The sequence below is a fragment of the Herpailurus yagouaroundi genome, unplaced genomic scaffold, assembly GCF_014898765.1.
Source record: "Herpailurus yagouaroundi ecotype Mexico unplaced genomic scaffold, PumYag 213, whole genome shotgun sequence".
Taxonomy (NCBI): Eukaryota; Metazoa; Chordata; class Mammalia; order Carnivora; family Felidae; genus Herpailurus; species Herpailurus yagouaroundi.
This window is the reverse complement of record NW_024412444.1, coordinates 11844610-11867175: the sequence shown is the minus strand read 5'-3', so window position 1 is coordinate 11867175 and position 22566 is coordinate 11844610. Positions and strand designations below refer to the sequence as shown.

Sequence of the window (22566 nt, the reverse complement as noted above, 5' to 3'; positions counted from 1 at the left end):
CAGTCCTCTAAGAATCTAATATAGTACTTGCTCAGGTGAAGAATAAGATACCAGTATCTTCCTATCCCGAGTCTCACTATTAGAATGGAAGATACTGTAATTTTCTGATAAACTCCTCATTGTCAAGATTCTCAATACTCATTCTCTGAAATGCAAGAACTGAACAGATTTGGATAACCCAGTATCTCACCATACCCAAACCTACAATCTGAACTTTCACTTTCTGAACTCAGGAATTAAACAGATTTTGATGTGAGGAATAGTTGTATTAGGCAAGCTTTCAGAAGAAAACAAGAAATGTAAATATAAGAGTATATTCATATGTGGTGAATGTGCATCTGTCCATATGTATGTGTTATAAGATGCCCAGTCCAAAGATTTCCAGCTGGTTAGTCAAAAAATTATTGTTAGATGTCCACCAATTCATAAGTATATAAACTCTGCCTATAAATTTTGTACACAATTTGACTCTGCCACTCTAAACAATGGATGGGTTAAGAAAATAAATATGCATACAACAAAATTCTACATAACCATTAAAAATGCAGTTGCCAGTTCTGAAAATCACTGATAGTAACCTCCATTTGACTACCTGGAAATTGAGGCTCAATAAAATGAGTAGAAAGAAGTTAACTGCTGAAAAGCTTTTATCACATGGCATACCTGTGCAAAAAACTTCTTCCCCTATTGAAATGTCTCATCAACATTTAAAAGTGAGCTCATCTATCTCAGGTTAACCGAAACCTTGGAATAACCCCTCTCTGTAACCAACTCCTCTCCTTCAGCAGAACTACACATAATAGCATGTATTCATCTTGTTCTTTCCTAAACCCATCACAACTAATGCCTGACCTAAACCCTCAATCTAAACTCAATAAAATCAGTATCTATTATTGGATACTACCTAGTAAACAGCTCTTTTTTTTTTTTAATTTTTTTTTTTTCAACGTTTATTTTTTTTGGGACAGAGAGAGACAGAGCATGAACGGGGGAGGGGCAGAGAGAGAGAGGGAGACACAGAATCGGAAACAGGCTCCAGGCTCTGAGCCATCAGCCCAGAGCCTGACGCGGGGCTTGAACTCACGGACCGCGAGATCGTGACCTGGCTGAAGTCGGACGCTTAACTGACTGCGCCACCCAGGCGCCCCAGTAAACAGCTCTTAAATCAGTCTCTTCTTATATCATCGTTCTTACCTCTCTCCTCTAACCCACTACCACCCTCTAATGTAATGCTACTTTCCTGCCTCATCTCACCTCTTTATTCTCTACAGAGTAACCAAATAAATTTCCCAAACACGGATCTGATCATGTTATATACACAATCAAAAACACATCCTGTGCTCCCTTTAAAACCAACTGCTCTTAGGATCACACCCAAAATTCCAAACATTTGAACACTGCCTACACAACACTGCAGGACACAGGCCCCACCCCCACAACTTTTCTAGTCTCAAGTCCTACCACTTTCCCCCAACTACTCTAGTGTTCCTTTCTCTTTCAACCCTCACCAAGCAATTGTTCTGATGATTCTTCAAATATGGCACAGTCCTACTAGAACAAACCATATTGAGTAACTCCATTTATCACTCTGTATATGATCCAGAAAAGTCCTTATCTCATTCTTTTGGAATTATACACCCTGCATAAGAAAACATTCAATAAATATTTGTTGTCACAATCACAAAATACAATAAAGATACTTCATGGAGAAGACTTGCAGAAGGTCTAGTGTCATGGCTTTAAAAAAAAAAAAAAAAACAACGATGACGACTACTAAAGGCCATAGTAAAATGGTTCACTAAATAATATCAACAAAGACAGAGACCCTATGGTACTCTGAGGCAAAAATGAAATAAATTGAAATATTAATATGATCACTTATTCAAACACTTATTTCTAAGGGAGAATGAGGAACATTTTAAAACCTTTCACTCACAAGTTTTTCTTTCTCTAGTTTTTGTAGTAAACTCTCCATGTTACTTCCAATTCTTGTCTTTTCTACAACTTCATAAAGGCTGCAATACATTCCATTCTTCAAAACTGACATAAGAAAAAATACAAGGTAAATATTCAAATCAAATCTGCTTCTTATATATTTTAATAAAATTAAATTACTTACCTTCACTTGGACCTAAGTATGTTTCCTTATAAAACAGCGCCGGAGGGATTTTCTGTTTCAGATGATCAATACTCATAACTGTTTCAACATCTAACTTTTCGGGACTGAAAGAAAATTGAAAAAGTGTGTTTGCCTCACCTATATTTTTAACTCTAGCAATGTCATCTCCTTTCCACCCACAACATACTATTAATATTAGACTTGATTCTAAAGAGGATTGGAAATGGGAAGCCCAGATATATAGAGAAGTAGATAGGAAGACTGGTAATATCACCAACCTTCCATTTTTAAGCCAGAAGCTAATCTTATACACCAATTTTCCTAACCACAAAGGATTAAAGGCTGTCCTTTTATTAAGACAATTTGAGTATGAATCCTGAACGTAATCATCAAACATTTAATGAAGGCCCATAATGTTTGGGTGGTAGCAAAAGATCATTTTAGACCATTCTATTCTAATATATGCTGCACAGGACTGAAAACAGTCTATAAATTTTAACTTACCTCACCACATCAAAGAGGTTTCCAACAAAGAACTGATAACTTTTAGGTCTACCATGTTCAAATTGCTAAATGACAAATATATCTAATTAGGATAAAACTTTGAAAAATTACTTTTAAAATTTAAAATCATTCAGAAACTTTTATGCTATAAATGTATATGACTATTTAGCCCATTCTCAAACCAAGATAGAAAAGCAGAGGGCCCATTTTGCCAACTGTGTTTCCCAAGTTATCAATCTTTTAAAACAAATTGACATTTATATTGAAGTTCTTGTGGACCAAAGCAAAATTTAAATATAAGAATAAAAAGCAAAAGAAGAAACTATATTGAGCAACCGCTAATTGCTATTTCTTATAACATACTTACAGCTTGATAGGCAAAAAAGCACGAGTGGTTGACCTCAGAGAAATATAACACAAAAGCTTTCCTTTATTTAAAAGCTGTCCTTTCCACAAGGTGTAGTTAAATTTGTCTAAATAAAAAGAATGATATAATTCAGCCTCTAGCAGCCCAGAAGCAAATACATGTTTACTACAAATAAGGGAAAAACATCTATGACAACAAAAAACAAAAATCACACAAAAAACACCCATGACATTGCTATTTAGGAGAGAGTTCAAATAATAGGATTTTTGTTTCAGGTATCTTTTCCCCTACAGGATTATTCCAGCTGCAAAAAATTAACAAATTTGTCTAAATGTCCTCATATCAGACAGTTGAAGAGCAAAGACCAAGCATTTACTGCCTTCTTATTTCACCCAAAGGAGACTATCTTACTATATTAAATCCAGTGAACTATACAAATCACAAATCCCCACAGCATCTCCTACCCTCTCTACTCACTTTCTTTTCATTGTGGAGAAACTTGATGACAGAAAATGTCAGTTTTGCTTTTAATCTTTTCTGTGTCTTCTAAATCTTAAACTTCTGATAAATGTATTTTAATTATCTAAGTTGTAAAGCTTGTTTGTTTACTTTTATCAAAGTGCTAAAATCCTTTGGTTTACTCATAGTTTCAGCAGCTTCTGAAGAAGACCTTATGCTTGGACAACCAAATGTTGATGCTATATCATAACATGGCCTCACCCCCTTTATCATACTTTGCAGATTTTTGTCCATTATAAAAATAAAGCAAAACACTAATTTTTTTACTTTATGTATTCTTCCAATTTATAAAACTAAAGGAAAATAATAAAAGAATCTTACCAGTGTTTCTATCTGCATTGAAACTGTTAGATCTACAAGTTTTAAAAAGAAAAGAAAACATTACTGATTGGTAACAAGAAAGTTAATATTCAGGATCTTGACATAAGCACTGTTTCTAATGGCATAAGGTACAAGAAAAATTAAATCCTTTTTATCCAAGTGGGAAATACATATGAACTACTTATTACAACACTTAATACATCCAAGTCTATATGAAGAAAACAATTACTTACTTGGCTCAAATTACCATATCTGTCCAAATTTATGGGAGCTATTTTCCCCAAAAATAGTCATCAGGAGAAAACAGAGTCCATTAAAGTCTCTGTGAATTACTTTGTTTTGGTGATAAGATTTGAAAAAATAGCCTCAAAATACACTTAAATGTATTTATTTATCATTCAATAAATATTTACCAAGTTCCTATTATTTACCAGGCACAGTTCTAGATAACAGGATTACCAGGATGAACAAAGCCCCTACCTTCAGAGTTTACAACCTCATGAAGATTCCAGGCAACAACCAAAAGTAGTATATAGTTTACCAGATGATGGTTTTAAGTCAAACCAGAAAAAGAGAAAGCAATAAGGTTATGGGGTTAAAAACAAAAATCATGAAAGGCCTCAGTGATAAAGTCACCTTTAAGGAGAGATCTGATAAAGGTTTTTAGTGTAAACAATGTAGCTAATTGGGAAAAGAGAACAGTAAATGCAGAGGCCCTGAGGCAGAATGATTCATAGCAGCATTTGAGGTATAGCAAAGGTGTTCAAACAATGCTCATTTTTAAATGATATGGAGACCAAAAGATAGAATCAAAGAGGCAAAAAAAAAAAAAAAAAAAAAAAATTAACACAGTTACAATTCCTGGAGGTATGACCTCATAATTACTAAGTGGTGGATGTCTTTTAAAGATTACTATCGAAAGGCCCTATTGTAAATTTATCATGGAAATCATAAACACAGAGCCACAAGAAAAATGAAAATCACAAGTGTCTGGATAACATATGAACTGCTACTTATGGCTATGGATGGATGGCTACCAGGGCTATTTGGTGACATGAAATAAGTGTGCTGGATCTCAAACAACTTAAAGAAAGACAAGATGATTTGATCTGGAAAACCAACGAAAAGGTTGACCTCAAAAATGTGTTTCATGATATGTGGCTTTTTAAAAACAGTATTTCTAAATTAATAAGGCTCATACATAACTTTAAACAGACATTTGACCATTTCACCTACATCCCTATACATTTACTTATTCAATTTTACCAACATTTTTTCTGGAATCACCACATGGGCGAAACAATAAGGGAGACTACTTTGCATTTGGTCACTTTGTATTAAAGCTTATAAGAAATCATCAGTGGTACTCAACTCACTGAAAATCAGAATCACCTGGAAGCTTTTAAAATTACCAATGCCTAGGGAGGGCTAATTTCGTTGATTTCGGCTTATGTCATGATCTCACGGTTTGTGAGATTGAGCCCCACATTGAGCTCTGCACTGACAGCACAGCCTGCTTGGGATTCTCTCTCTGCTCCTCCTGTCTCTCAAAATAAACAAACACTGAAAAAAAATTACCAATGCCTAGGCTCCTTAATACACATTTGATTTAATTTGTTTGAGGTAGGATCGGGGATCTTTTGTAGAAGCTCCTCATTTGTAGGAGAGCTAATACACAAAATTTCACTTTTTTTTAAAAGCTGCATTTTAGGGGCACCTGGGTGGCTCAGTTGGTTAAGCGTCTGACTTCAGCTCAGTCATGATCTCACGGCTCCTGGGTTTAAGCCCTGCATAGGGCTCTGGGCGGATAGCTCAGAGCCTGGAGCTGCTTCGGATTCTGTGTCTCCCTCTCTCTCAAAAATGAATAAACATCAAAAAAAAAATTTTTTTAATAAATAAATAAAAGCTGCATTTTACTCAACTATGCAAACCTTCAATATCAAGAAAAAAAGGGTTAACTGGTGAGGTTTAAGTAAATTTTAGTTGCATATAAAGTACATTTTTCACACTCTACTTTTACAAGTCATCATAAACACTGCATCTAATTAGTTGCAAGGCAAGAAAAAAAATGGGAAGAAAACAGTGTTCTAGGCCATGAAGGATATGTAAATTAGTATTCTGAATGATGTCTAAAACTCATGAGTCTTACCTTGATGAAGGTACAAACTTCGGAGTTTGTATATCATCTTTGTAAGTAAAAGATACAACAGCATACGGACACACATGTCTTGGTCTTCGCCTGAGTTCATCAAAGATATACTCATAAAAATAATACTAAAAATAAGAAAATGCAAAATTAACTTCTATAAAAAGACAAAAAGGTACAGAGTAGAATCTTTAGTTGCCTGACTTTAGAGAAACATAACACCATTTAAATATCTCTAACAGGAAGTATCTTTAAGCACTGCTTGTTAATTTATTTAAAATAATTTGCACTTTATATTAATTTTATGGTATAAAATATTCTGCTTCTATCTATCTATCTATCTACCTACCTACCTACCTACCTACCAATCAATCAATCAATCATGCCAGAGCACTAATAGGTACTTGAAAAAGTTATTACTAAAGAGCTGAGGGCTCGGTATGTGCAACAAATTTCCTCATAAAAATGTTACAAATGGACATTTATAAGCTCCAAGCCAGCCCAGAAAAGTCAATTCAATCCGAAAAGTAAAATGCTAAGGACACAATCTCAACCAAATCTAGTATTCTGTTCATTATTTCAAAAGAAAAATATATTCTTGGCTCTAACCACAGACTAAGCAGAAAAAAGGAGGTAGAAGAGATTATGAACATAGGTGACAAATGTAGCTAATTGTCTTACTACCCATCTGTTTCTCCCCTTCACCTATTCACAACATTCATTAGGGTTTTGTGACTCACAGACTAGTGATTTTTTTTCTGATTTTTTTTTTTTTTTTTTTTTTTTGAGAGAGAGAGTGAGTGAGCAGGGGAGGGTCAGAGAGAGAGGGAGATACTGAATCCGAAGCAGGCTCCAGGTTCTGAGCTGTCAGCACAGAGCCTGACATGGGGCTCAAACCCACAAACTGGAAGATCATGACCCAAGCCGAAGTGGGACACCTAACCAACTGAGCCACCCAGGCACCAACCCAGACTAGTGATTTTCATTAAAAAGAATGCCCTGGTTTATAAAGAAAGCATTGTCCTTCAAAGTTTATTCCCTTGGGAAACTACTGATTTTCAATATTGTTGCTGCTCTAAAAATGCCTGGAAATTTTTTGGAAACATCAAGCCAGTTTACAAGTTCTGCTAGAAAAACCTACTGCTTTAAGAAAAGGGCGGGGGGGGGGGGGGGGGGTACTGGGTGGCTCAGTGGTTAAGCATCTCTTGACTTCAGCTTACAAGGTTCCTGAGTTTGAGCCCCACATCCAGTTCTGCACTGATGGCACAGAGCCTGCTTAGAATTCTCTCTCCTTCTCTTTGTCCCTCCCCCACATTTGCTCATGTGCACGCTCTCTCTCTCAAAAACAACTATACAAAAAAAAGAAAAAGAAAAGCCTATTGCTACCTTCTCCAACTACTGTTCAGAAGGCAAACAAACAAGTCAGCCCAGACATCTTTGGTGAACATAATTTTTGCTGAAAGCCCCCAACAATATGTCTTGCCCATTCAGAGTCTTCAAAAAGTCAACTATACACTTCAATTAAAAAAAAGTTTCAAGGATATCTGGTTGGCTCAGTCAGTACACTGTGTAACTCTAGATCTGGAGTTTATGAGTTCAAGCCCCATGTTGGGTGTAGAGATTAAGATTACTTAAAAAAACAACAACAACAACAAACCACAAAAAAAAAAAAAAAAAAAAACACAAAAGCTTCACTCACACTCACAATTTTTTTTTTTTTTTTTAAGGAGCTGGGTGTGAAGCCTGCTTGAGATTCTCTCTCTGGAGAATCCTGAGCCTCAGAGAATATGGCAGCAATGGCCAACACCATGATTCACCTCGTGAAACATGAGGAAAGGACCTTGCTAACTTGTCCCCAGACTCCTGACCCATCAAAACTGTACAACAATAAATTTGTGTTGTTTTAAGCCACTAAATTTGTAGTAATTTGTTATGCAGCAATAAAAAACTAGTACAATGAAACAAACAAACAAACAAAAAAAGGTTCTCTCCCTTGACCCTGCCTGCGCGTGTGCACTTCCAAAACAAAATGACTAAAATTTGGTAAATATTATACTTTTAAGTACCTGTAGTTTACTGTATTATCAATTATATCTGAATAAAACTTGCATCTTAGAAAACTCTAAGTTTGTAGTCTTAGAAAAATGTTAAAATAAAAAATATCAAATCAACAGTGCAAAATTACATCAATTAAGGTAATTTAAGGGGCTTCAACTTTACCTTGAAGAATGAGTAGTATTTTATTAGACAGGATATCTTTCTAGGCCAGGATCTAGGCCAACAGAAGCCTAGGCTTCAAATAAAATGAGGTTTACTGAGGGCAGGAATCATACAAAACATCAGCTTGGAAGGAAGAACTAGACTAAGGAATGTATTACTTTGTTAAGTCTGGGGAGCCACAAGACTTAGGTTTCTGAATGGTCTTGAAAACACTGAACAAACAGTAGTGAGAAACACTGGAGTCTGGTAGTGTTATATGGACACCAGAGGTTAGACTGGTGTGGTGGCAGAAGGTACAGAAAAGGAGACATTTTAAAGGATTTGATGACAAAACAGATATGAAGTCATTAACACTGAAATGAATCCAGGCACTTACCTGGGTAAGCTCATAGGCTCTGTAAGCCAAAAGTGATGTAACTCTATTGGCATTCTTTGACACATGACATTCATGCTTCGGCGTTGGGTCCAAAGCACTTTTATTTAATATAGATTCCAAACTTTTTATTTTACCCTAAAATAAAGAAAACCTTTTAAGTCCACCTAACCTAATTATTGACTATATGACATTACAAAATACCTCTCTGAATACAGATCACCTATGACAACAGTTCTTTCCTTTAATACCTGGTAACACTCAACACTTTTTACCAATATTGAAGCAGTAAAAAGGAGTTAACCATGAAAAAAAGTGCTGTTTGAATTTAATAACAAGGAAATAAAAAAAATTTTTTTTAAATGTTTATTTTTGAGAGAGAGAGAGAGAGAGAGAGAGAACCAGACAGACAGACAGACCACGAGCAGGGAAGGGGCAGAGAGAGAGGGAGACACAGAATCCGAAGCAGGCTCCAGGCTCTGAGCTGTCAGCACAGAGCCTGATGTGGGGCTCGAAACCACAAACCATGGATCATGACCTGAAGTCGGACGCTCAACCGACTGAGCCACCCAGGCGCCCCAAGGAAATAAAAATTTTATTCACAACACTGTTCATTAGCCTAAATGACATTACCAGTTGTATTACCTCTTCATTCTTTTCTTTGGAAAGGAAGTCAAATAGATTAAAGATGGCAAACCACTCTTCAAAGTATGTTTATCTACTAAATAAAGCAAGCATCAATTTTAATTTAATCAAACTCCTAAAGACAGAGCCAACTAAAATCCAAACCAAATGCTGTCTTTGATATATGAAATGTAAAAGTTAAAATTACCTTCATTATTTTAAAAATAACAACATCGCCCACTGCCCCAGCTTCCAAAGGGTTAGCTTGTAATAAATCAGCATACTTAGAAAGATAGATACCTAGTAAAGAGGGAAAAATTAAAGAATTTGAATAAGGGCACAAATACTAAAAAGAAAATTCAAACATTTAATCTAATGATGAGAGAAAAAGTATGACAACTTAAAAAAAAATGTAATGGCAGTAAAGACAGTGGATATTAATCCAAAGCAAAACAAACAAAAACAAAACCTAGCCACAAAACAACAAAAAAACCTGTGAAACTATCCAAATTTCTCAAAATCACCAGGACTGAGTTAAAAAAATAATAATCTTTGATCAATTTGAAGTATGCAAATCAGAAACAAAGGGTAAAACTGGTTTTACGCCACATAACCTCAAACTATCCTCCTTTTTCTGAGAACGTGACAAAGCAAACATGAATTTAATTATAAGGACTGCAACAAAATTAAACATGTTTAAGTGGCAACTTAATAATAGATAAATGAAAAAAAAAAAAAGATTACCCATGGAAGGACTGCCAAGAATGGTTATTTTGGACTGGCCCACCTGTAATCCTTTTTCACATATGCTTTGCACCTAAATAAACAAAACACTTCATCTTGCGATCATAATACATTTAAAACATGAAAAGATAATTTATAAACTTGTTTTAAATAAAATACAAGCTCCTAAACCCTATAAGTTCTACATTATAGAAATTTTATACACATGACAATTTATGACTAAATATCAATGTGAAACTGGCTTATGCTTCCAATGTAACCATAGCAGATATCCATTTTTGTTTATACTAGGTGTGACAGATACTCAGAATTCATGCCACTCGTATATACAAACATTCCCTTTTAAAGAGAATTAGAACTGGCAAAACATTTAAAGAAAAAGTAACTCCACCTACACAACTTTAATTAAAGGAGACAAAACAGCTCCTAGTACATATAATCAACAATACAGAAGATAATCTACTTTAATAAAGAGAAAATTATGATCAAGCACATCCTAGGCAAAGAAAATAGGCTTGGTCAGAGAAAAAATAAGCACATTTGAAAAATAAATTACATAACAATGAAATATCTTGCCCTACTAAATCATTTCTTCCACATATATATCCATTTACACATATCATTTATAGTAAAATGTAAAACATTAGTTTATAATTACCAAGTGTATTGTTCACACTGAAAAATTAGTAACTTACAGTGGAAACATCCTCAAATTGTTTTTTATAAAAGGAGTTCACACACCTGATATCGATCAACCATAAGAAATGCATAGGATTCCGAAAGTTCTTTATCCAAACGACCATCAAACTTCAGTTCTCTTCGCTTTTCGGTGAACTAAATAAAATAAAATCTGTAATAACTCCTTAGCATGTGATTACATCTTTCAAGCTAATAGCTTCAGGAATTTTATTTCTAAGAAATCCCAAATGTAACCAAAGCAGAAATGATCTTTTCTCTCCCTATAATTTCCATGCTTCGATTAATTTTTACCCCATTATAACTAGCTCTTTATACCTTGTAATAATCAAATAAACATCTAATATCTATGAATTTTAACTAAATGTCTACTAAAATTTTGCCACATTCCAACTCTCCCACAGATTTTTAAGTTAATAGTTACCTTTGGATCTCTCATTTTACATAACATGGTACACTGCATAAAGTAGGTGGTTTAATAAATCTCTGCAGAATGGCCAACTTCTGGACTATAAACTCAATTAGGACAAGGAAAAATGTTTTCTTTATAACTACATTCTCAATGCCAAGTACATAAGATGTACTCCATATATATTTCCTGGATAAAAGTGACATCCTCTAAGTATAACTCAACTGCAAGTCACCCAAACTGCTTTTACTTTTAGATACAAGCAAATGGATATACATTCAAAATATGGAACATACATCTAAGACATTTATATGCAGTATTCAGGCCACTACTGATGTTCAGTAATTAAAAAATTATTAGACAAAATTTTCATATAAAGTTAATAAATAACCCCTATCACACCCTAAAATCACATCAAACTATCAAGGTTTTAATTTTCTCAAGTAGCCAGTAACTTCACGGATTCCTTCGAAGTTCAATTCTGGTAGCACTGGGTTGACCACTTTACAAAAGTACAAAATTAATAGTAGTTCATGTGCATTAGAAAGCAACAAACACAAAATGTTTCTAAACATCTCATTTGTATTACTGCAGAATTCCTCATTCTGGCTTTTCCTAAAAACGTTTATAATCTACATGAAACTTAAATTTACTATCTTACATACTTAACTATTCCCCTTTGTTTACTTTTTTTTTTTTAAGTTTTATTTATTGGGTGCCTGCATGGCTCAAACTCACGAACCGTGAGATCATGAACTGAAGTCAGACACTTAAACTGAATGAGCCACCCAGGTTCTCCCAAAACTAGCATTTTTAAAGAAAAGGAACATAAAACAACTTCCAGGCTATTAACTGGTTATGAAGAATCTTACAATAAGTACTATTTAAAACTTACCTCCTTTTCCAAAAGTTCATTATGTATCAAGCAAGCACGTTTGTAGTTAAAATTTGTTACTGAGGTTGGTTCAAGGTAAGATGAATGGAGAATATTTAGAACGTCTTCAAATTCTCGAGAGCCTGGAGTTAATGGCTGAAAAAGTGCTAAAACAAAACAAAACAAACATTAATTTTAAGATTATTCCTTCTTAAGTGTAATTTCTTAAACTTTTGTGGGCTTACTATAACTTTTAAATAAGGTTGAAATAAGGCATCAAGGCTAATTTTGTGATATTCAAAAGAAACACATATTAACGGAGAGAAAATAAAAATCAACTGCCTACATTGTTCAGTTCCTTCAGCAATAAGTATCTGGCCGTTACACATGCACGAGCAGGTTACAATTTTGCAAACCTTAAGAATGTTACATCAGGCAACTTTAATTGCATAAAGACTCTCATAAGAAAGAATCTGTGCATAAGCTCAACTTGTCTCCACTCCTTTTTTATGTTACACTGAAATAGGTCTAGGACCATTTACTTGAGCAAACTAAATGCTTACAGCATAAATGAATGCATAAAAACATTTAAGATACTTATGTATCTATATAATAAAACTACCCTACCTGGTTTTTAGTACTAACGTTAGAATAAAATACACTGCATCCATCGGCTTCTTGTATTACCAATACAAAGTAGTGGGACATTATGAAAGCTTAGTGAAATGGAAAGATGTAGAGCTCTGGAGTGAAGCATGGACACAAATATCAGATCTAGCATTTACTAGCTTTGTGGAAGTCCCTGGGTAAATCAATTCACTTAACCAAAAATAAGCTCAGTTCTCCTACCTGTAAGAATTCATTCCACCTATCCTAATAACCACTAAATTCTACATGCCACACATGATACAATACACAGAAAAAGCTCTAAGCACAACATCTGTTGTTCAAGTAAGACAATAAAAGTTTTTACTCCCCACACCTACAACTATTCCATAACCCATTTAATTTTTAAAATACTTAAATATCCACTTGTTCTTAGACCAGTGGATTACTGGTCTAATAATTTCAAATTTCCACTTCATGCATGAAATAGTTTAACTTAATAATAAATTTCAAGAATCTATGTACATAAAATTTCCCCAAGCCAAAAAAGGAACTACTTATATTTCACTGTATATAGAAGTATTCATTCATAGAACTTGGTTATACTGTGTTACCTTAATTTCTTTTGAGGTACTATTTCTAAAGAGTCAATAAATTTCACGGTCAAAATACTTTTAGGCTACTACTAAAAACTGTACGTACTCTTAACAGTACTAGACAGCAAATAAGATATTTTCACCGTATTTTCTAAACATACTATTAGGCTTTAAAGGACATGTCAAATGACATATCCATCCATCCCTTCACCAAACCATGTATATTATTACAAAAGTGTCTGTAAAACTGTAACGTGTGTATAAATGTGTATATCGATGACAAAATGTGTATATACGGTGCCCACTACTTTGGGATCGCACACTAAAATAAAGAAATAAAGCCAACATAGTTATAATGCAATGAAGACACTGACTAGGGTTAATCAGAAAAAAAAAAAAACCAAAACCTCAAATAGAACAATTAAACACAAAGTGTCCTATAATCAAATTTGTAGCAGATGAATACATTCAATAATCTACTGTTGTAACCTCCACGAGAGCCAGAACCATATGTGCTTTATTACTCTACCTTTATCATATGCCAGTAGCTAGAACTGTGAGCACTAGACCCAAGTAAGTTGAATAAGTAAGTTCGTAAAGAAAGTGAGAATAAACTTTCTCAATGATTTTTATACTGAGGGGTGCCTGGGTGGCTTAGTTGGTTAAACAGCTGACTTTGGCTCAGGTCATGATCTCATTATTCATGAGTTCAAGCCCCACATCAGGCTCTCTGCTGGCAGCACCAAACCTGCTTCAGATTCTCTAGCCTCCTCTTTGCCCCTCCCCCACTTGCATTCTCTTTCAAAATAAACTTAAAAAAAAGTTTATACTGAATACAAACATATTCTACACCTACCAAAGTATCATTGCTGTGTCATCTTAAATTAAGTCCCACAGATTCAATAATTCAGTAATATGTAAAACAAAATATAAGCTCTGAAATAAATCCTCTTAAGTCAAAATCAGTTTTACAGAATAGGAAAAAACATCTTTGTGACTGTCCCCAACTAAATTGGGAAAAACTTGGCAAGGAGAACAGCATGTATTTGGAATAGTCTTTATAGGCTTTCACATCCAAAATGGGTTAAGCATGATTTCAAAAATTGGGTTTTATGCACGATTCCTTTTTTTGTTGTTTCTAAGTGACTTCAGACATCTAAAATGCTCCTTCTGCAAAAGTGTCATGTGGCTTTAAACTTCTATGAAATCTTACAAGTCTACATAAAGCATTTTCCTTAGTTAAGCTGTCCCAACACTATTTTGACTATCAATCTAATCATATGGGGAAAATTTCATCATATAAGTTTATAGAGAAATTAACATTCCAATGATCAGAAAAGTACTTAACATTTGTTTCATTCCAAAGCAATGTCCTATAGTCATGTCAAGTGTCCTCAAGTAGACTGCCAGTGGGGGGAAAACATTCTTGTGAATGAAAATATAGAAAAAGATGCCTGTGTCCTAGTTATTTTATATATCAAATGATTCCATTGGCTTTACTAGTTAGGCCAAAGTTGTAATTTCTCTTTTTCCTCCCAGTTTTCATTTCTACAAAAATAAAATCATGCTGTTAACTCTTTTTAAGGGTTTCAAGTCAAAGTGCTGGTAATCATAATTAGAAATTTAACAAGTTTTTGTTCTGAATGTACATTCCCTAGTGGCCTATTTTGTCCTTAATAATCCTCTTAACACTCCACATCCCTTGGTCAACATATCCTATCACTTCTCTTAAAGAAAACATGTATACATCATAATCTTAATTATAGGCCATTATTTGAGGCAATTAATAAACAACCCTGTGATTATCCAAATGGGGAACAGAACATTTTATATGATAATTATTTCACTTATGAAAAGTCAGTATCCAACATATTGTTTTCTGGATTCTGACAATTACTGAGTCTAACCACTAGTGGGTCATTATTACTATTTAGATAACTATACTAAGAGCTTTACATGAATTATCTCATTTAATCATTAAAACCATCCTACTTAGTTCAATTATACTCATTTCACAAATGAACCTGAGAGCTAACAGCCAATATGACCCAAGGTTACATAGTTGTGAATAACAGGGCAGGTAGGATTCAAATTCAGGCTGCCTAGCTCCAAATCTTATATTCTGAACTCTAAGTAGAAGATGTGTGTGTGTGTGTGTGTGTGTGTGTGTGTGTGTGTGTGTGTGTAAGAGCTGAAACTGATCATTACAGAACTGGAAGAATAAAATTGTTTCTTCATTGTAGACCAAGAAATCATATAGAACACTTAGACACAGAAAATTAGGTATCAAAGAAAAAGAACTTGATGTCCAGGATTATGCTCTTTCTACCCTCTTATGTGTCTCTTCTATCAAATCTCTTGTTTTTCTCATTTTAATAGAGCCAAAAGCCAACGTGCCCTTTTTAGGGTTCTAAAGGTTAACAGAAGTAACCATAGTTCCTCCACACACCGAGAAACACGATTTTGCTTATTTATAGGATTTCCATAACATACATGTCAGAAATGAGTTGATGTACACAATTTACAAGGTTTCCTTATGGACAAAATTGATAATAGATGTTTTATGGGACTGAAGAACAGATTTAAAAAGACATTAGGAGATTTATAATTCAGACAAGGAAAATGGATCACAAAATTAGAACTAGAATTCAGGTCTCCTGACTCCATACTATCCATACTATCATTAAATATTTTTTACTACTGGTAGCATACAAATATATATTGAATTTAATGTTCTATTTAAGCAGTTGGAATAGACATAAAATTTAAGTCATGCAACAGCTTTGTTCCTTTGTCAAAGTAACAATTTTCAATTACTTTTACCAATTTACTTAGTGTAAATGCCAATCTTTATGTTTGTATTACGATTTATGTATATATGTAAAACAAAAAACCCATCTATATATATATATGTAAAAATAAGCTAAACTTTTAAAAGATAGACCACTATTATCAAAACATATAAATAGCCAATGTGAAATAAACATTCCAATTTAAAGTAACTAATTCATGGAAGAAAAGGAAATAGCCAAGAGTAGGCTGCAGATCATGTGTGTTCAATTCTCTGAATCCATCTCTCTGATGTCTAGCCATTTGTTCCTTCCAATAATTTATTTGAAAGATATTTTAAAAATCACTTTTCTCCAGTCTAATAAAATTGCTAAAGACATAATGCTTTAGGAATGGACGTTTCATCTCTAAATCAAGATTGAACACAATACAGAATTAAGAACGAATATGCTGGCAGAGAACTAGAGAAACAAGTACAAATATGACTAAAACTAAAAACTATTGACTTTTTCTGGCCCAGGGAATAGGTCAAAGAAAATTTTACTTACATTACTTAAAATTGATACACACCTATCAAATGTTTTATGTGGATAACTGGATTCTGCCTATACTTCCCTGCTTACCTGTAAATAGGGAAATCTGTGGTACTTAGAACCCAGTCATTCATATACAACTACTGAAACACGATGCAAATTTCCTTAAAGGAAACTTTGCTCCAAGTCTTAAAAAAGACAACTGCAAATTCTGTGGGAAAAGATGGGTGCTGGGGAGGAGAATTAGCCATTAATTGTGCTAGCCTAGACCAGTATGGACGCAGGTGCATGAGAAGTTAGTCTTGTGTCCTACAGAAAAAAAACATTGACCAATAAACACTTTCCAGAAAGTGAAACATCACTACTTCATGTCCCAAGAACTTTGGAGGGAAAAATTATATCAAATTGCCAATTTTAATTTACTTTTAATGACTTATAGTATTAGATTTTAGAGTAAAAGAAGGCAATAGAGAAACATCTACCGACAAAATCCAACTGTACAATTTGGTTAAATATAAGAACAGTGCCTCTCTACACTATAGAAGAGCCCAGCCAATAAACAACACAACATACATCAAAGAGTAAAATTTTACCCTTCCAGTCAAGTTAGGTCATTTAATCTGTCACCACAGATTAAATGTGTTAATTTCATAATGAACATAATTTCTGAATCTCAAAATACCCCAGAGATGAAGACATACTAAATATATCTAAGTTTAACATTGGTTAAAAAATTTAATAGATCAAATCAAAAGCTAACAAGAGCACTTATATTACAAAAAAAGAAGTCTTGCTACAGTTTGTGTAATGATAAGTACTGTACACCTAAATTCAAATTCCAAGTTCAAGTTGGAATTTGTGTGACCTTGGGCAAGTTATTTAACTTTTCAATACTTCGGTTTCCTCATCTGTAAAATGGGAATAGTACCTACTACATAGAATTTGGTCCACACATGTAAACTGCTTTAAACAATGCCCACAACTTACTAAGCACTATAAAGTGTTTGCCACTACCATTAATTAGAATGGCAGTATTCTGCATGTTATGCTACTGTCAAAACAAGGAAACGAACTTTGAGTCAGCAAGCTATACTCACATATATCTGAGGTACCATAATCAAGTCATGTTAAGTTTCACTGGAAACGCACAGTCACAAGCACAGGTCTGCCATATTAAAATATGAATGCAACAGAATCTTTGATACTGGAAGGTTCAGAGGGATCTCCTGAAAATGATTTAATAGTCATGATAAAAGACTCCTGTGACCACAACTAGTATCTAGCCACATCCTATACATAAAGTGATACCTTTCAAGCCTTTCAAGAGGCAAAGATGTGGGGATGAAGTGCGAAATTAACAGTACCTGCTATACCATTTCTAATAAAACTTTCTTTTTAAAATAATGAAAAGTTGAATTTTTCTATTAAATTCTATCACCAAGCACTAACTTCTTTCAGTTTGGATAGGATAAAGTCCATGGTGGTAAAATACCTGCTTATTTAAGTTTTAAAAGCTCTAGTTAAGTCGTTATTGAATTATTTGAACAGCTGCTGCTTAGTGCATCAATTATTTTCACTAAATATGAAGAAAGTCCAGTGTGTTTTATTTTCCTTAGCTATAACTTCCCCAAGGTTGACAACCTTTTGCCTCTACATGAAAATGGAAAACAAATTTTCCCCATGGAGCATCAGACTCCAGGGAGAAAACAGCTAGATTTTATATTTCCTAATTCCTCAATTATTTCCACTTTTAGTGTGTTCAAATAAAGTTCTATTTTACAGCAACCTCTGGATTTACCTAATTAAAAAAAAATACATGTAAACAGTGCCTTTTAACATTTCCTGGTGACTTCCCTCATTTCAAACCAAACTATGAGGCTTTCTACACCAATATTCTGGTCCTATCAAAAGTTTTAAAAGATGGTACATCCATTGTTTATGGTGTAACATAAACCATATTCTTGGGCACTTAAAAATGAAAGAAAAAAGGAAAGAAAAGAAAAAAAAGGAAAGAAAAGAAAGAAATAGAGGAAAAAGAGAAAAATGGACTTCAAAATTTTATCAAGCTAGGAACAAGAGAAAAGTTCAATCTCCTACCTCATAAACCAGAGGCCACGTGAATGTACTTCCAACCTATTCTCTAGCAATTGATTAATTTGGGAAGAACACCTAACTTTCCTCATATAGGCCGTACCATGCATCTTGACTAAATAAACCAAAATAATGGACAGCCTTGACCTTTACAAATATCCCCTTGAACTCTAAAATACATTACATTAATTCACCTAAAAGATATTTCTAGAAACATTCCTCATGCTAGTGGGCAAAAGGTAACTTCATCTTTGTCAACATGGTTTCTGACACCAAGGATTTCCTTGGTTTTCTCATCCAAAAAGAAATTAAGTTTGATTTTATTTGTATCTTCCTGATACAAGGCTCTAACAATTTCAGTTGTGCAAATGGGAGGTGGTTAAGCACATGGAAAAAAGAAGCACATGCTTCAATCAAGATTCCAAGTCTACTAAGACTTTAATTACAAATAAAAAAGCATTCTGCAAATAAAAAATTCCTATTATTTCCCAAAGTAAATCATGAAAACCTGAACCATGAGGTAAAACAAAAAGAGACCTTTAAGTTGACTAAGTCCAAATCACTGGAGAGTCAAAAACAGTGTAATAGAAAACCATAATACTACTTTTGATCTCCATTAGAAATGTGTCCCAATATAGCATTGTTTTAAAAACGTAAAAGTAGTTCATGTAACTATTCCCATATTGGTTCCAAAAAGTAGACTGGCCTTAAAAAAACCAAAAAACAAGTGACTGGCCTTAAAAAAAACAAAAAACCAACTTAAGTTCTCTCATCTGCAAGATTAAGTTGGTGACTCTTGGGCATAAGCTAACTTCTATTTTTTCCATAGGGAAATTACTGCACCAAGAACCTACCTTCCCATTCTTCTCAAATACAAGAGAAAACATACCAAAGTTTGGATTTAAAGAGAGACCTATTTTAATCTAACGCTTGAACAAGGGGGGAAAATCTACATGGAAATGAAGTGTGATGGAAGACAGCAGTGTGCATGGATCACATCTAATGGAGATTTCTAAACAAGGGGAGACGCTGACATCGAGCAAATTTCAAGTAGACACTTCTAGCTGAAGAATTTCCATAGGGAGAAGCACTTGTGGTCCTCTGAATGCAATGGCCTTGGAGAAAGCCCCAGAATCCACGGCCACGGGCTATTTCCAGAGTGAGACTTGTCAGAAACATCCTGAGGAGGACACACCAGCTTCTGTGCCTTCAGGGGTTGGGAGGGAGGGGCGCCGAGCACCATCTTTCCTCTCTGGGAGCTGCAGCCTTACGGACAAGCTTCAAACCTGAGCTACTTCCAACTTCCACGGGGAGAGGGGGAGCAGGGGAGCGTGGTTCCACCGCTTTCCTCTCGCACCAGGCGCAGCAGCTGGGTGGCCGTGGCAGTGAGGGGAGAGGCGGCTGGCGCTGCATGCGTGTTTACGTGTCTCGGATGGGTGTGGGAAGAGGAGACAGAGAGGTTCTAATGAAAAGATGGAGGGGAGAGAGAAAGAGGGGTTGGGGGAGAGGGGAAGCACCACCTTTCTTTTCTCTGCTCTTCCTGGGGATCTGAAAACTCCTCCTAACGGGTCTTTCGGGCTCTTCGGGGCCTTTGGGCACAGCGGCCGCGCCCGCCTCAGACGAGTCCTGAGTCTGCTCGTGGCTGACGCTCGGGGCGGCCGAGGCCGCTGCTGTCTCCTCAGGCCCGGCGCCGCCGCCGGGCTCCGCGATGCTGAGGCCGCCGCCGCCATTTTGTGGGGAGGACTCAAGCTCCGGAAGCGCCTGCTTCATCTCGTCGTCCCCGCCGCCGCCACTTTCCCAGCTCGCGTCCGTCGGCGGAGAGGCCTCCGTCTCCCCAGCAGTCGCCATCGCGCCGGCGTGAAGAGCTCCGGGAAGCTTCTGCCGGCAAGGTCGGCGGGGGTGGGGGGAAGGGGCGACGGGCCGGCCTCGCTGCCGAGCTGCTCTCAGCCCACCCACCCCCTTCCCCCCGTGGCCGCGGACCCCGGTCCCGACCCAACAGCCTCTCCGGGGCCCCAACGCCGGCGCCCCAACCGTGCCGTCCGCCCTAGGAGCCGCTCCTCGCTCGGGCAGTTCTTCTGCCGGCCCCCGCCACTCAACGTGCTGGCGTCGGGGCCGGGAGGGGGCGGGGCCGTCGCGGGCCTCTCCGCCAATGGGGGCGCGGTGCCCGCCTCCGCGGGTGCGGATAGACAGCGCTGGGGGGCGGAGCCTCGGGGCGCCCGAGCCCGCCAAAAGGGGCGACCGCAACGCCCTGCGAATACCTCGACGCCGCGGACCGCTGCGGGGTGGACAGGGCTTAAGGCGAGCTGCGAGTTCTCGGACCGCGCCTAGCCAGCGCCGCAGGCGAGGAAGGCGCGCCTGATAGGTCCCGTGAGCTCAGGCGTCGCCTGTCTTAGCGAGATAACGGCCCTTCCCCCGGCACGAGTTCCCTCAGCCAAAACAGGATTCAAGCAGTGGATGCTGGATGAACCCGGCTTTGTGAAGTATTTGCGTGCATAGATAGACCTGGAGAGAGGAGATAAGACAGTGGTCTTACGACGACGACAGCCTGAAAGCCTCTGGGCCCAGTGATCTGCCTTGACCACCGGATCTGCATCTTTACAATATATTACTCCCCGCATCCCTTTTTATCTTAAAGCGTTAGAACCAGTGACACGCCTCCAGCCAGCAGACAATACCTGAGACCATTTAATGTGACTTCACAGCCTAGTGTTAACCGGATTTGGTTCTGGGGAGCTTGAAGGGAGGGGGACTGCTGGCTTTTAGACTTTTCTTCTTTGGTGTTTTCGGTTTTCCTGTATTGAGTATATATTAAAGAAAAATACAAAAGTTTGCAGCCACATTAAAAAATATACAGCAGGTGGTCGCTCTCCTTTAAAACAATTTGACCGTCAAGTGGAAGGCAGTTTAAATACTTTATGCTAACTACGTGGAAATTACCATCATGAGTTATCTTGAGTACAGTCAGTATTTACGGGGTGCTTTCTGTATACCAGGCACTTTATCTCTATTGAATCTTCACAACAGGTATCAAGAACACACTATTTTACACAATTTAAAAAGTGTTGCAAGACATTGAGCAATTTAAGTTAATAAAATCAGAATTTGAAGGCAGGTCTATTTAACTCCGACATAGAGTGCTTGCACTTCACTGCTTCTCTAAGACTTAATCTTCACAGCAATCCCGCACCTTTATGAATTTTATGGATGAAGAAATGAGGATACTTTGCTCAGAGTCTCCAAGCAGCAGGGTCAGCATTAGGACCATATCTCCATTTTCAAACTCCAACCGTCTCCCAAGCAGTTGGCTGACCAAACCTATAATTATAATAAAACCCTAGGCCTTGCCACATGTCTAGTACTTAAAGAACATTCCCAAGGGCAACAGGAAAGTTGGATTCCTGTGTCCAGTTAAATACCATCCCAGCCGATATTGAAAAGTTAATCATGCTTGCCCAATATATTTGCATCAGCTCAGTAAACCATAGGAAAGTGAGTTGAAAACAGTCACTCCTTTTAGTAAATAGTTAATGTAAAAACATTTTTAAATACTGATGAAAACGTGGGGCTATGTTGAGACAAAATGCTACATTATTTTAAGTTAAAAGTAACCTTTAAACTTAGGGAAAGAGGCTTCACTTGATATAAATGAGGTTACAGAAGATCAGACTCAGATGTTGAGGTCTCCAGATGCCAACTGTCTTTTTTGTTGGTTCATTAAAGGCATCCCTGCAAGCTCATTTTTATCAGATCAAAAGATAAGTAGGAGCTAACTGCACACTGGTGCCATTACTCAACTAAGGCTTTCGGCATTTGCTCAGCAAAAGCCATTCTATTTGGAAAGTAGAAACCCTTAGGCTATATTTAAGGCAAACGTGCTGGTGCTGGTTGTTGGTAATGAGTTACCTAAAACTAAGGCCAGAGAAACCATTAGTCTTCCACAGAGATTGAATCTTAAATTTTGTGAGATCAAAATTTTTTCCATTCCAAATTATTTAATTTTTTTTTTTTTTTTTTTTTTTTTTTTTTTTTTTTTT

General features: G+C 36.4%; 1 protein-coding gene across 8 annotated transcripts in view; it reads right to left on the bottom strand.

Moving 5' to 3' along the window:
• The window catches only part of TASOR (transcription activation suppressor), a 53433-nt gene extending 32834 nt beyond the window's left edge, over nt 1-20599 (bottom strand). For 2 of the 8 annotated variants that reach the window (XM_040454727.1, XM_040454728.1), the window contains exons 1-11: nt 20053-20599; nt 11938-12083; nt 10679-10771; nt 9938-10010; nt 9402-9493; nt 8573-8707; nt 5980-6104; nt 3831-3862; nt 2991-3096; nt 2120-2223; nt 1937-2040 (exon numbers count right to left, since the gene is read on the bottom strand). In XM_040454727.1, the coding sequence (XP_040310661.1) occupies nt 1937-2040; nt 2120-2223; nt 2991-3096; nt 3831-3862; nt 5980-6104; nt 8573-8707; nt 9402-9493; nt 9938-10010; nt 10679-10771; nt 11938-12083; nt 20053-20380 (1338 nt within the window). In that variant the 5' untranslated portion in view covers nt 20381-20599. The remainder of the gene's footprint in view (nt 1-1936; nt 2041-2119; nt 2224-2990; nt 3097-3830; nt 3863-5979; nt 6105-8572; nt 8708-9401; nt 9494-9937; nt 10011-10678; nt 10772-11937; nt 12084-20052) is intronic. The other 6 variants (XM_040454726.1, XM_040454731.1, XM_040454730.1 and 3 more) reach the window with 4 other exon arrangements.
• Between the last annotated feature and the right edge of the window lie 1967 nt (nt 20600-22566).